Below are 13,833 nucleotides of genomic sequence, written 5' to 3' on the forward strand. Positions count from 1 at the left end.
CTCCCTTTCCCAGGGGTGATCTTGCCAGGATATCTAAAGTGGTAGCAGACTGGAGAGGGCATCAGGGGGACACAGTGACTGGGAAGAACAATGAGACCTTTCCAGGCACTGCAGTCCTTCTCACATGTTCCTGAAGCATAAACTCCTCTCTGCCACACCAGATGTGCCAGGAGCCAGAGGGCGAATGTGCTTGATGGGGTGCAAGACCACTCTGCGCTGCAGAGTGAAAACTGGGGGGTTGTTGGCTGGGACAGACTCTTGGCTTTCTGTGGAGATGGTGGCATCGCTGCCAGCAGCTGGTGGCCACAGGGCCACAGGAGCTGTCCTGCACCACCTAGAGCTTCTCTGGCTCTGAGCAAATCTGGGACACAAGCACCTGCTCGCCCTGCCGTGGGGTTTCCTCCTTGAATCGCTCAGTCTGTGGCTTCATCTCGGTGTGAGAAATTTGCCTGATGTCATGGCTAGGTCGCTCATCCTGCCTGCCAGCCTGGATTAGACCCTGTGATTTGTGTCAGATCAGATTTTGGAAGGTTTATTTCACACTGGTGGTGTGCAGTGCTGGTGGGCATGAAGTTGATGTCAGGGAGAAAAGGAACAGGGCAGAGAGATTTCCTGGGAAATATATATTTCTCTTCTCCTTACATATGCTATAAGGGTGTGTTGGTAAAATTATTAATATTTCATATTTGAGAGATCTGAAATATAGGAGTTTATCCTAATTGTAAGAACATCCCTTTCAACTCAAAGCTAACAGTCTCTGACTGTTTCCAACCCCTCACTTCAGAGCTAAAATAATACTGGGTGGACCACTCCTATAGGCCCCACCAAGAGCCATCTCTCCATATTGTCACTATTTGATTCTTTCTTAGGATTGTGGCACTTGGCAAGCTCCTCGGGGATGGATACCTGGCTTTACTAACATTGAAATTACAATTTTCCTCACTTCCTTTTTTTTGGAAACAACATGTAGGCTGGATATCTGCAATCACTTTGCAGAGAACAGGGAATCAGAAGGGAAGATGCTGTCCAAATGTCCTCTCACTATAATCATAGTTAATAAAGCCTCTGTCTGGCCTGTCCTGAATTGCATTTGGGTACTTGGAGGCCCCAGATTCTCTGCCCTGAGGCCACCAGCTTTGTCACAGCATTATGTCATCAGGACAGCCACAAGGGACATGAGGGACCTCATTCAAGGAGTGGTAGGAAGATAGTATGGTGGCGGTAGGAAGATGGTATGGTATGCTATGGTGTGGTATGGTGTGTGGTGTGGTGTGGTATGGTATGCTATGGTATGGTATGATGTGGTGGTATCTCAGTTGCTCAAGAGCAGCCACCTCCTCACACAGCAGAAGGGACAGGAAGGGTCCCAACCACTGCCTGAGCCCCCCAGAGCATCCCTGCCAAGCACACTCAGCCAATGAACCAGAAGCACAACTTCATCTCTGCCAACCCAACTGTCCATAAAACAACCAGCTCCAAGTAGCATCCAGCTGGAAAGGAGTCAGTTTTGTAAACTTTAACTTGCCACAGCACTGTTGAGGTGGAAAGCAATCAAGCAGCAGTTACAGTTCTCAGTACCCAAGGAGGATTCACATTGCAATGGGAGCATGATGGATGGGCATGGGCATTTTTTTTAACAAAAAAGAAATACTTGCCAAGTGTCAAAATATTTCTCAGTGATACTAAGGGCCTTTGGCAGCTGTAATTGAACTGTGAAGGAACCTGATGCAGGCAAAGGACCACACAGCTGGAAGTTTGTGCTGCAAAGGCACCAACTCTTTTATGGCTCTTAAGCTGTTGGCCACTCTGCATTGTAAAGCTGTTAAACAAACACAGCCCTTGGCTCACACCAGTGTAGGTGAGGCACACTCCTTTGGCAGGAGTGAACTGATGGCCACAGGGGCTGCAGAAGAGCTATGAAGAAATAGAAGTAAGGAGAGAAAGAAAATTCAAGTGGAAGAGGAAGTGCATGTTGGTCATCACAGCCCCATGCCGGGAGATGATGATCTTGGAAAGAGCGTATGTGTTCACATGGAGTTGCATCCTCCTCTGGTTTGGCATTGTGTGAGATTGCTGTGCACATATGGATCACATACACCTTACTGCTGTTATAGGCAGTGATCAGTAGACCCTTAAATCACCCTCTTGCTAGGGAAGCCTAAATGTGGAAGATTTGGATGGTATTGATAGCTTTTAATGGGTAAATAGGCAAGCTGAGCCCTGTTCCTAATGAAGACATAGCAAATCCACAGGGAAGAAATAAAATATGCTTGCTGAGCTCAATGTTCAAAAATTCAAAGAAATGGGGAAAATCTCTATAAAAATAAGGAGGTTCCTGGCTATTTCTTCATTGTTTACTTGTCTTCTAGTGATCAGTGCTTATTCCTCTGGCTCAGAAGCTGATCTTAGGAGGCAGGAATGGCTGGCCTTGCTGCAGGGAAGTGTGGTGGGAGATGCCTCCAGCTGTCCTGCCTGCAGCCACCTGTCCAGGACAGGCACTCCAGAGGCTGCTGCCATGAGCTGTTTCTGGGTCAGAAGCTGTTTTAGAACACCAGTGACTCTTTATCATCAGGAGGGTGGACTGGGTGGTCATCCCAGGCTGATGGGGTGCTGCCCTGTCCAGTGGTCGCATCCTCCAATGATACTCCAGCTCCTGAAGCTTCCCAAGAAATTTTGTGCTGGCAAGACCCGTTCTTTCTCAACTAGCCTATGTTAGAACTTATTCAATACCACCAGACTGTGGGTGTTATACTATTTTCTCTGCCAAATGTTGACTGTGTGGGGCTTTTCATTGCTACCAGACAGACCAAAGAGAATTGGAGAACTTGTGACTCTCACATTAGTGATTAAAAGAGAAGCTGTGGTAGCATCATTTGCCTTGCTTGCAGCATTTCCTCCTGTTTTTCCATGAGAACTCTAAATTCTGGAGTCTGGTTTCTGTACTTTGTGGATTTTTTAATGCAATGTCTCAGCCATGAAGGGATGCTGTAAGATTGCATTCCAAATGGTTGGAAAGCAACGAGCTAAGCAGCTGGAACTGGTATTGGATGTGTCTTCATTCAGGTGATGGTTCATGTGGTTGCACAACTGCATCTTCTTTCACTGATGTATGTCCATGTCTTAGCCCTGCTAAGTGGCTGCAAAGAAATAACTCAGTGCTAACAGGAAGAAGCTAATGGGACAATTTCCACCTAGAACTAGAAAAAAAATGTTCATGAGTTTATTTTCCAAGGATTTGGGTGAACCATTTTGAGGAGGTAGACTAGCAAATTATTGCTGCTGCCTGGTGAAATTGTTTTTTTCCCTCCCTGATGGACACAGCTCCGCTGTGTGTCTATTTTTTCATCTAAAAGCAGACATTTTGATGAGAAGTGAGTGACTGTCTCCTAGATTAAACTAAAATCTGCCAGCCTTGCACGTCCTCCTGCTAAGCAATTTGCTGCTTCGCTGCCTTTAGAAGATTGCACTGAAGTTGCTTTCCTGGCACCAGGACCTGGTTTGAGAATTAGTGCAAAACTAATTTGGTTACAAATCTAAAAGACACCACCAAAAGCTATTTTTAAGCCTTTGAGAAGGATGGTGTGAATCAGACTGTTCAGGGAAAACGTTGCAGGCATTTCTTACCCTTATTACAGCCACAAAATTCTCCAAAATTGTGGGATCCTGGCACAGCCGGCTGGCTGAGTTCTAGCACGTGTCCCTCACCAACATGCAAAGCCTCACAGGGCTGTGGTCAGCACCCAGGGAGCACCATGGAGGACCCAGCACACCGCTCGCCCTGCTGCCTCTCTTGGGTATTAAAGATGTTTGTGGCTTTTGGTTCTCCTTCTTAGGGACATCATGTGCTTCCTCATCACCCAACCTCTTATAATCATATGAATTCCAAAACTGGTTATATATATAAAAATATAAATGAGGTAAATCTCATTACAAAAAAAAAAAGGTCCACAACCAGGGTGGGATAGTGGAGATCACATTGGCATCCTTTGGCATCCTTTGGTAAAAACCAAGGTGTGTGTCAGGTAATGCAGGAGCACTGGTAATAATCCACATCGCCCCACTCATCCAGATGCACCTCTCAAACCTTCACTGCCTTCAAAGACATCCTGAACAAACTGTTTTTAGGACCATGCTTAGATGTCGTCCTTTCCTTCCATAGGCCCTGGGACCTGAGGCCTCTGCAAGGCAGCAGACCTCTTGCAGTGGAGAGCAGCTCAAGGTGGTCCCTTAACCCATGCGTCCCTCACATAGGTGCCATGATCCTCATGCGGAGGACACCCCAGAAAAACCCACTGTCCATCCCATAGGATGGGGAGTTACACCACACAGTTTTCCATGTAATTTAACTTTTAGCATTTAACGTATTATCATTGTGGTTATTCCCCCTCCTGTGGGCTCCCAGCTGCATTTGGCATAGGGAGAGCAGTAGGGCCGCAGCTCTCAGGGCCAGGGCTGATGGCTGACATTTATTTTACTGATTTGCTTCAAACTCCGTAACCCTCTGAGCCCATTCCATGAGTGGTTTGGCCAGGGGCTGCCGTCAGCAGTGCTTGGAAGAATCAATGATGATAACCTTTTTCTTTGCTAAGGAGTTACCTACGTGCCAGGGAGGCAAGGATGCTGAAAAACAAACGAAGCTTGGATGCTCCATGGGCCTCCCTGGCATTATTCCTGATATTTTAAAAAACAAACCAGTTCCCTATTGATTTTACTAGTCTTTCTATCCTGGCATTTAAACAGAGATGGGATTGGCATGGTTGGTATCTGCAGACACATGCTATGATACTCTCAGGAGTTTTTTTGAAGGTCGGAACACCAAGGGTGCTATGTCCAAAGTGCTTGAACAACTCCAAGCTGCTGAAAGGCATTTTGGCACTGCTATGGCTGGTAATGCCACTCCACAGATTATTTCACATCAAGGAGAGAAGGGTGTTTGGGTCCTGGGAGCATAGCTGGGCTGTAGGGTAGGAGCAAGGTTGCTCTGAGCCTCAAGACTCTGAGCCTTTTTGGGGTCATCTTATGCTACAATACTATTTCAGTATTTAATTCTCCTGGATAACCAGTGGGATTTTAGTGTTGAAATGAAGAACTTAGCTGAGTCTATGCACCTCTTGCAGGGATGTCCTGAGCAGCATCCCGAAGCATCCCATGATGGAGAAGTGTCCCTCTGTGTCACCCTGTGCCTAGTAGTGGTTTTTCGCTCTCACAGATTCAGTGATGGGATTCATGCTTCCTCTTTTCTTGGTTTCAGGCATGGAAGAAACGCTGGTTCGTCCTGCGCAGTGGTCGGATGAGTGGCGACCCCGACGTCCTGGAGTACTACAAAAATGACCACTCCAAGAAACCTTTGCGTGTGATCAACCTCAATTTCTGCGAGCAAGTGGACGCGGGCCTGACCTTCAACAAGAAGGAACTGCAAGACAGCTACATCTTTGACATCAAGACAAGTGACAGGACCTTCTACCTGGTGGCTGAGACTGAGGACGACATGAACAAATGGGTTCGCAGCATCTGTCAGATCTGTGGCTTCAACCAGTCCGAGGAGAACACAGGTACCATGAGAGCCATGTCCATGGCCAAGAGCATCTTCTGGCCTGTCCTCCTAATGGTGCCCAGCTCCTCTTTCAGATCAGACCTGTGGGAGGGGAGTTCAGCCTGCCACAAGGCTGGCAGGGCTGGAGTGGGAAATGGATGGGCATGTGGGAAACTTCCTTGAAGCTTGCCTACCTTTGACATCTGAAGCAGAGCTGGCTTTGCTCCTGTGAGCTACCTAAGTAATTTTTACCCCCCATAACTAGAGACCATGGAGTCTCTTACAATAAGTTGGTAGGGCTTGGAGACTTTTTTAGCTGCAGCCTTTGTCCCCATGTGTCACTGAAATGCCATTGAGAGTGGTGGGGGGCAGCAGTGAAAAATACTCCTCATTCAGAGGTTTCAATCCCTTGGTGAAGTGGAGGGAGAAGCTTTATGGTAACCATTTTCCTCCCCACTGCAGTTTTCTCCACTGCTGACAGGCTTCATGTGAAGGACAGACACATACCCCACACCTACATCCCTGTCTCTTCCTGGGACCCTCTGGGAAAGCACCCTCTGGGAGGGGGAAAGAAAACCCCACATAGTTTTGTGCAGTTGTGGGACCTGTTCTACCGGTTATGCTTCAGCATCCAAACTCGATTGCACTTTGGCAAGCCGCTGCATTAACCAATGGTGAGCTTCCTCTGCTTTCCCAGTACCATGAGGTCACATATAAATCCTGAGGGAGATGGGATGAGTTGCTGAGCCTGGTGTGCAGTACTGCAGTCACCTGCTAGTCCCATTATACCTGGTAGCACCTCTGGGCATCTTTGCTTCATCTCGTCCATGATCCAGTCTCATCCAAAGGGACTCCAGTCCCATGCTCTATCTGCATGAAACTCCCTATAATAACATCCAGCTTGAATCTGTTTTGGTCCCTTGTGGAGCAGCTGCCATCCGCGGGAGCTGAAACCCTGCCAAGAGCTTGTCAGGCAGGACAGCAAACAAAGCATCACAGCAGCACGGATGCGATCTTCACTGGCTGACGCATGAAACAGGATGTCACCTTGGCAATGGGTGTACAAGTGGTAGAAAGGATCCTTGATAACGTCGCCAGCCTGGTCTTTTAGGGAAAGGTCAGGCTAAATAAATTACATACCGTTCCAATATCAGCAGCGCAGCCCTCAAGGTTCAGCAAAATTGTTCAAGCCCCCTTTTTAGGAGCTGTTTTGTTGCAGGATTTTCCATTTTGCGTGAGTTCAGCTGGGGGAACTGTTTTTCTTCTCATTTGGTAAAACGAGCTTTTAGCCCAGCGGCAGCAGGATCGATACAGGACTTCAGTGAAATATAAATCTGTGCAGCAAAAGGAAAAACAATCTCCTGCTTGCAAGAACATCTGTCCCAAAGGGCACACAGGGATCATCAGGCTGCAGAGATCTGAGCACTATTCCCTACAGGATCATCGAGTGACATCAGCAAAAGAGGAACAAAAATCCCTATTTGTAACAAAATCACAGCTCGTTAATGCTTCAGGGAAAGTACCCACTTGAAACAGTACCCAGCTGCCAAAGCGTGATTTTCTGAGTAAGCCAAGAAAAAGCCTACAGGGGTGAATGCAGCAGATGTGTCCAGATGCTGCAGCAAAGAGGGATCATGAATTATTCAGAGTTTGTGCTTCGCTTTGGCTGTTGCACGGGTGACCCCATGCTCACCTTTCCTTCACCATCCCTGCTAAGTAATGGCAAATAAATCATCAGTTTCCCAAAGTAGATAATGTTCATTTGAAGGACCCATGGCCCAAGGCTGGCTGGAGAAGTTGAGGGATCACTGGAGTGGAATGGGTGTTGGGAGTCTTGTCCATCTTGGTATGTATGAGCCCATCACCCGCTCTTCATGACGGGTCAGCCAGAGAGAGAAATAAAACAGATGTAGCAATGTTTGTAACTGCTGTGTTCTCTCTTCATCACATCCTTGAAGTCTTGGGTTTGTGGGTAGGAGAGGATCAGAAGTTTGCATGAGATTAAGACAGTTTCTGGGTAGTACTTGGCATTTCGTTCTTTGACCTTCATCCCTTCATCCTCAAGCCTCTCTGTGCCTTGTGGCCTCTGCCTTGGAGAATGAATGAGTCGGTAATTGGAGGAACCAAAAAGGGGAGGAAAAGGTAACCATCATGGGCAGGAATAGCTCCATGCTAATTGTAGCAATTAATTAACTAAACATCCCTCTCCCAGCAGACAGTCAGCATGGCAGAACGAGATCAGAAACTGCTGGGGAAGTCACTGTGCACATTTTTCTGGTTGTACTTGTTCCTGGGCGTGTGACTGCTTTATACTGGCCCAAAAGCCTTGCTGGGTCTGGCTACACAGCCAGGCTGTTCCCAGCTGGATTGTATTCACATCCCAGCCGGGTAAATTCTCCATCACCGGCAAACACATTTACTACAGCTGCCATCACATGCGCAATTACCTCCTCCTCAGAAGGATATCCCGCATCAGCTGAGTCCCAGCCACTGATCACTAGTTTGATTTTAACGCAGTGGTGATGGGGGACAAACTCATTAGCTTTTGGGGCAGTTTGGGTAAAAGCATGTTTCACCAGCTTCCTGTAATGGTAGGGAAAAGACAGGTTTTCAGTTGCTTTTTAGCACAATTTAGTAAGCAAATGGACAACCTGGATGCAGCTGCATGCAGTGATACAAACTAGCTGCAAACCCTCTGCACCGGTGTGGGACCATGTTTGGGTGCTGCCCATGCTCCCAAAAGGCAAAGTGATTAAAAGGCTAAACATCCTTTGATGCTTCTTTCTGTTTGCAGCTTGATGGGAGAGTGTAAATATTCTATTGCTTGGTTTTCATGTTAGTCCTTCATATCCTGTCTAGACTGGGGGACTCTCAGGATTAAGAAATAGACTGGACTTTAGGGCGGTTTAATGTCGTGCTATGGTTCACTGCTGGCTTTGCTGATCACCAGCTGCATTACACATCTGGTTTGGCGGAAGGAAGCTCGTTTCAGCCTCAGAGGCCTGTCAGTGAAGTGGTGGGTCCTGCAGGCTGTCCCAAGGAGCAGCCCCAGTGGCTTTGTTCCCTGCCCCAACCTGAAAATAATTGCAGATTACATCTGCCAGGAGAAGGGAAATTAAATTGATTCTGAAGTGTTTACCCAGACTGTGGCAAAGCTCTTTGTTGCTGTTAACACCTATTTACTTTGAGAGCTAATTACTATTTTTGAACAAGCGGAGCCTCACAGGATCCTGGCTCCTCTGTGTGTCTGAGAAAGTCGATGGTGCTCAGGGAAAGTTTCTCCTGTCTCAGTGCTGCTTTTACACTGCAGTTTGCGCTGCTGCCACCTTGATTATTCAAATACAATGTGGGGGAGACCTGCTGGAGACCCTGAGCCACAGGCTACATGAGAAAGGCAGGCGTGTGGGTATTTCAAACCATCTGCATTTTCCCTGCCCTAGTGGGCAGACAGCCAGGACTCAGCTGTGAACTGTATTTTCTCATATGCTTTGTTTGTTGAAGTTAAAAAAATACCAAATCCCACTAAACATATCTCATGTGCCATTAACCCTTTCCAGAGCTGATGCTTCAGCCAAAACTCCTCCTTGTCCCATCCCCAACATGACAGAGACACATCTATGGAAGCCTGTAATTTCATTTCTTGTGAACCAGTAAGTGACTCTGCAATGAGATGTCCTTGCAGAAGTCCTGTGCACGGATTAGTTATTTTGGAGGAGTCAATAACTTTATTAACTTTATGCCAATTTACTGTGCCACCCTCAGCACCTCCTGGAGCTCCTCTTCCATGAAGAAAGGGCTCTTTCAGGGGCTTGGATTCATGGGTGCTGAGCAAACACTTGCAAGAGTTTAAAAGTTTATTCATGCACTGCATTAATACCCCTGTGCTAGAGGTTTAATCCAGGCATGGAACCAGGGAAGGGAATATTTGTGGGTAAGTAGGTGTCCTTGCTCTGAGCTGAAAGCACTCGGAGAGGGTGAGGAAGGCGTGGGAAAAGGATGGCACTGGGCTCCTGCCCTGATGGGTTGTGTCTGGCAGCAGTGGCGTCTCCCACCCAGGGCAGGCATGTTGTCTTCTTTTTTTTTTTTTTTTCCCCATCTAGGACTTAATTTCTTTTATTTATCTCTGCTTTCTGCAAGGGAGCTGCTCCAGGGCTGTCCTGGGCTCTGGCTCACTCCTTGCACCATCTCCGAGGCTCAGCATTGGTATTTTGCATTGTGACTGGGATCAGTTCCCAGCAATCCTAAGTCTTTTACTGTCTCGCTGAACGCAAGTCAGGGCTGAGCGTTAAAGTTTAATGGAGATCTGAGTGTCTCTCCTTCCTGTTTCAACTCAGATGTGCTCATTCTAGCAGAGTTTAATGGATTGACCTCTGGGTACCAGTCACTTTCTGCTCACATTGATGAGATGTATGCCTCACATGCATGGTCTCCCCTGTGGATCTCTTTATCTTGATGCTGCCCCAGACCCTCCACCAGTTGCCCCCTTCCAGCCAATGAGAGCAAATTTATTGCTTTAGTACCCATTTGACTTGCTTTGGCTGGGGATCCCATATGAGTTGCTGGCTGGTTTCTCCCCAACCTGCTGCCTGCAAGTCTTTCTTGTGAGCCCATTTGGCTGCCCTTGCTCCCTTCTCACTTCTCTCCCAAAAACAAGTTTATCCCAGCATCAGTCCGGTGATGCCTCCAGCCCCATCGGTTCCGTGCAGCCGGGATTGCCTGGGTCTTTGCCCAGCAAAGGGAGCTCAGGGTGGACTGGAGAAGAAAACAACACTGAAGACTAGTAGGGAGAAACAGGAGCTGTTCAGAACTGAATGAAGAGGCTACAGGCAGCAAGACTAGAGTAAAAACAAGTTTGAACATCGTATACCACCCACCTCTCCCAAACACGCCTGAATCACTAGTGTTCCCCATCCCTGCATGCAAGAGCAGGGCACCAGGAAGCCCAGGCAAGGTGACAGCTCCTGCATTCCTGCCACCCGTGCCTCTCCCATGGCCAGGCAGAACTGAAGCATAGGGGAAACACTATTGACTGCCACAACACCAGGTACTTCCTTGCTATTGTGTGCAGCACACGCCTCCTTCCTTCCCTGCTTGTGCTCTGGAGGAGGTACAAGCCCAGCGCCCTGCCAGGGAGCGTGCAGAGGCTGATGAATGTCAGATGATTAATAGGGCCAAGGAGGGATATGTGGGGGTGTCCTTGTGTCCGTGACAGCACCCAGGCCCTTATGCGCTTTTTTTCGGTGTCTTCAGTCAGCACTGCTCACTAAGGGCAACTAAGCAGGCAGCCCCTTGTGGAGCCAAGCTGGGCCAGGACTTCACATAATCATAGAATGGTTTGTATTGGAGGGGACCTTAAAGATCATCTAGTTCCACCTACCTGCCATGGGCAAGGACACCTTCCATTAGACCAACTTGCTCAAAGCCCCATCCAACCTGGCCTTGAACACTCCCAGGGATGGGGCAACCACAGCTTCTCTGGGTAACCTGTGTCAGTGTCTCACCACCCTCACGGGAAAGAATTTCTTCCTGATATCTAACTTAAACCTGCCCTCTGTTAGTTTAAAGACATTCCTCCTTGTCCTACTCGACTCTTCAGCTTCTTCTGTTGACATAAGTCAGTTGATCTTGACTCCATCTTTAAGCTCTGGGAGGGGTTATACTTCGTATCAGCTCACTTTTAGACCAGTCTGTCCCCCAGAAGACAGTACAACATTTCACAACAAGCAACGAGCAAGATTACAGTTGAGTTGCGCTTGACTCATGGGATGGATGGGTCATATCTGGTTGGATTCTCTTCATGTATCCCACCTTCCCATGTCTTGTTCACCTACATAAAGATCTAATGTTCCCGGCCCCATTCAGGACTTGCAGACAGCCTGTGTTGGGACAGAAGTGTGGAGTCCTTGAGCCCTTTACTCTCACCCAGTGTCCCACCATACATATAGGTGTAGCCTTTTCCTCAGTGTTCCCGTCAATACTCTCTGCACTCAGTGTCGTGGCACTTCCTCTTTTAAAACACCTTATGTCATGTCTAGACCTACTGCTTGCACACCTAAGGGCATTTGGATCAACTTCCCCTCATCCTTTTCTACTGTGTTCTGAGTGTTCCTAACAAGGGAAACAGCTATGGCTTCAGATTCACTGTGGGAGGACAAATGCAGATGTCACATCTCAGCCCTAGGCTTCACTGATCTTTGCTGGAATGGATGGGGGAGACCTGGTGACTCCAACTCACTTTGCACCAGGCTCATGGTTGAACTTCAGGTGCGTACAAACGCCTTCTTGCCCAAGTCCCAGTTCATCCTGCCGCTTTAAATTTGTTCCAAACTTCCCTGACCCTGGCTTTCCTGCTCCACAAACAGCAAGTTATTTTAAGATCTGACACTGTTCAGCTTTTATTTCAGTGTAAACAATACCGGAGATGGAGTGGTATTGGCACAAAGGAGCAGCTTGAGAGCAGTTAAGTGCCTGCTGCCTTTTTCCCTCCTTTTTTTCCCTCACTCCCTTTGGAGATGAGCTAGTTCAGGTACTGATGAGTCGGCTGAAGAGCAGAGCACCACTAACAACTTGGAATTTGCTTCCTAGAAGACAGAAACAGGGAGAGAGCCTTGTTGAGCTCTGCCAGCTGGTCAGGGTCTCCTTGCTGTGATTCCCTTGGTAGTTTGGAGGGGGAACTGATGCCACTGAGACATGTGTGGGTGGTTATAATCTGTCCACTTTTAGGGAGAAGGTGGAAAAATATGTCTAAAATGAGGCAAATCATTTGCACCCTGAAAGTACCCGTTTCTTTCCTTTCGCTCTCCAGGAAACTCGGACTGATGAGTTTACATGTCCGCTTTCTAGACTCCAAAAACTCTGCTGAGACAAATCCCACCTATCTCAGGATTGCTGTCAAGACCTTTGAGATATCTGGACCTTCAAATCGTGTCATTTGTCATCATTTCATTTACACCAGATGAGGATCAACCCCTACTATTCTGCCATACCTTATTCTTCTTGCTGTACTCTGCTCTCCATCATACTGTGTTACCAGAAACATTGCAGGATCAGAGTCAGTGCTGCAGTGCTCTGATGGCCATTGTTCTAAATGCCAGCATCAGGTTTCCTGCCCATATAGGTGCCAAGAAAAGGACTGAGGCAAGGGTACAGAGGATTTTCGCAAGGGAAAAGGTCTTAAGGTATCTACATGATTAGAAAGCCAAGCTTCTGGCTTCAGGGTATCTGACATAATCAAATCTCAGAGGTTTTCAATGCTAGGGTCAAGATTTTCTTCACGGTTTGGGTTTTGGAAATTTAGGAATTTTTAGGATTTGCTTATTTAGATGTTTTTATTGTGACTGTGGACATTTTGAAGAGGTGAGACTGAAAAAAAGCCAGAAGATATGTCAGCCTTGTGTTTGCAAACCCATGACTCTGCCATCCCAGAGAGTCCATTGGGAGATAAGTGTTAGTTGAGCCTCCTTTGACCATACCCAGCATTGATGGGAACTGGCAGAGAATATGGCTGTTCATGGGAGCACCAGGTTTATAGGCAAAAAATGCTCTTATCTCACTGCAAATAATAAAACCATCAAACAGCAAAAAGAAAAATTTATGCTCAGCTTTCAAAAAGGACAAACAGCCAAATACGCCAGTTCTTTTTGACTGTTTCCCAGCTGGCTCCCAGCACAAGGGTGTCCAATTGGCCTCTTCTGAAGATAAATATGGAGCTGGAGGACTGGGGCCTTTGGGGAAAATCCTGCCCTTTCCTGGCCAAAGTCCCACTGGGTTAGCTGAGCTGGGGCTGGGATTTGAGCTGGGAGAGGAGGAAGAAATGTGAAGTTCAAGAGGTTTGAGGTTTTTTTAGAGCTAAAAGCATTGCCCAGCCTTTCCAGCACAGGTTTCCTAGCAGAGATTGACAAGCTGCATTCACGTCTCAGCCCTGGCCAGAGCTGTCTCCTGGCCAGGTACCCAGAATCAGAAACACATTTAAAATAATTCTTTGTTTTATAATTGGCTTTTATTGCTATGAGCCCTGTGCGTGTCAGGTCGGCTCTGTTAGTTTAATGGGCGCGGAGGAATTTTTAGGGTGACTTACTGACCGTGGAAAAATGAGCATGGCAGATGGTATCAGCATCGCATCAAAAAGCAAAACCATGCAAAGCTCTCAGAAACAAAAACAGCTGATGGGCTTGGAGCAAAGTGACCGGTGAAGCGGCGCTGTCTGAGCAGAACTGAGGGAAGGAGGGAGAGTTAAGGGAGGCATTTTTGGGTGTCAGCCAGCTGGGAGGAATACATTTGTATTTCCCAGAGGGGTCTTG

At 47.4% G+C, this 13,833-nt stretch overlaps 1 protein-coding gene across 1 annotated transcript in view; it reads left to right on the forward strand.

The window, feature by feature from the left end:
- Nucleotides 1–13,833, forward strand: part of GAB2 (GRB2 associated binding protein 2) — a 92,365-nt gene that overhangs the window by 47,508 nt on the left and 31,024 nt on the right. The window contains exon 2 of the mRNA XM_017829267.1: nt 5,252–5,552. Coding sequence (XP_017684756.1) covers nt 5,291–5,552 — 262 coding nt within the window. The 5' untranslated portion in view covers nt 5,252–5,290. The remainder of the gene's footprint in view (nt 1–5,251; nt 5,553–13,833) is intronic.

Source organism: Lepidothrix coronata, unplaced genomic scaffold (genome assembly GCF_001604755.1).
Source record: "Lepidothrix coronata isolate B3197 unplaced genomic scaffold, Lepidothrix_coronata-1.0 Scaffold161, whole genome shotgun sequence".
NCBI lineage: Eukaryota > Metazoa > Chordata > Aves > Passeriformes > Pipridae > Lepidothrix > Lepidothrix coronata.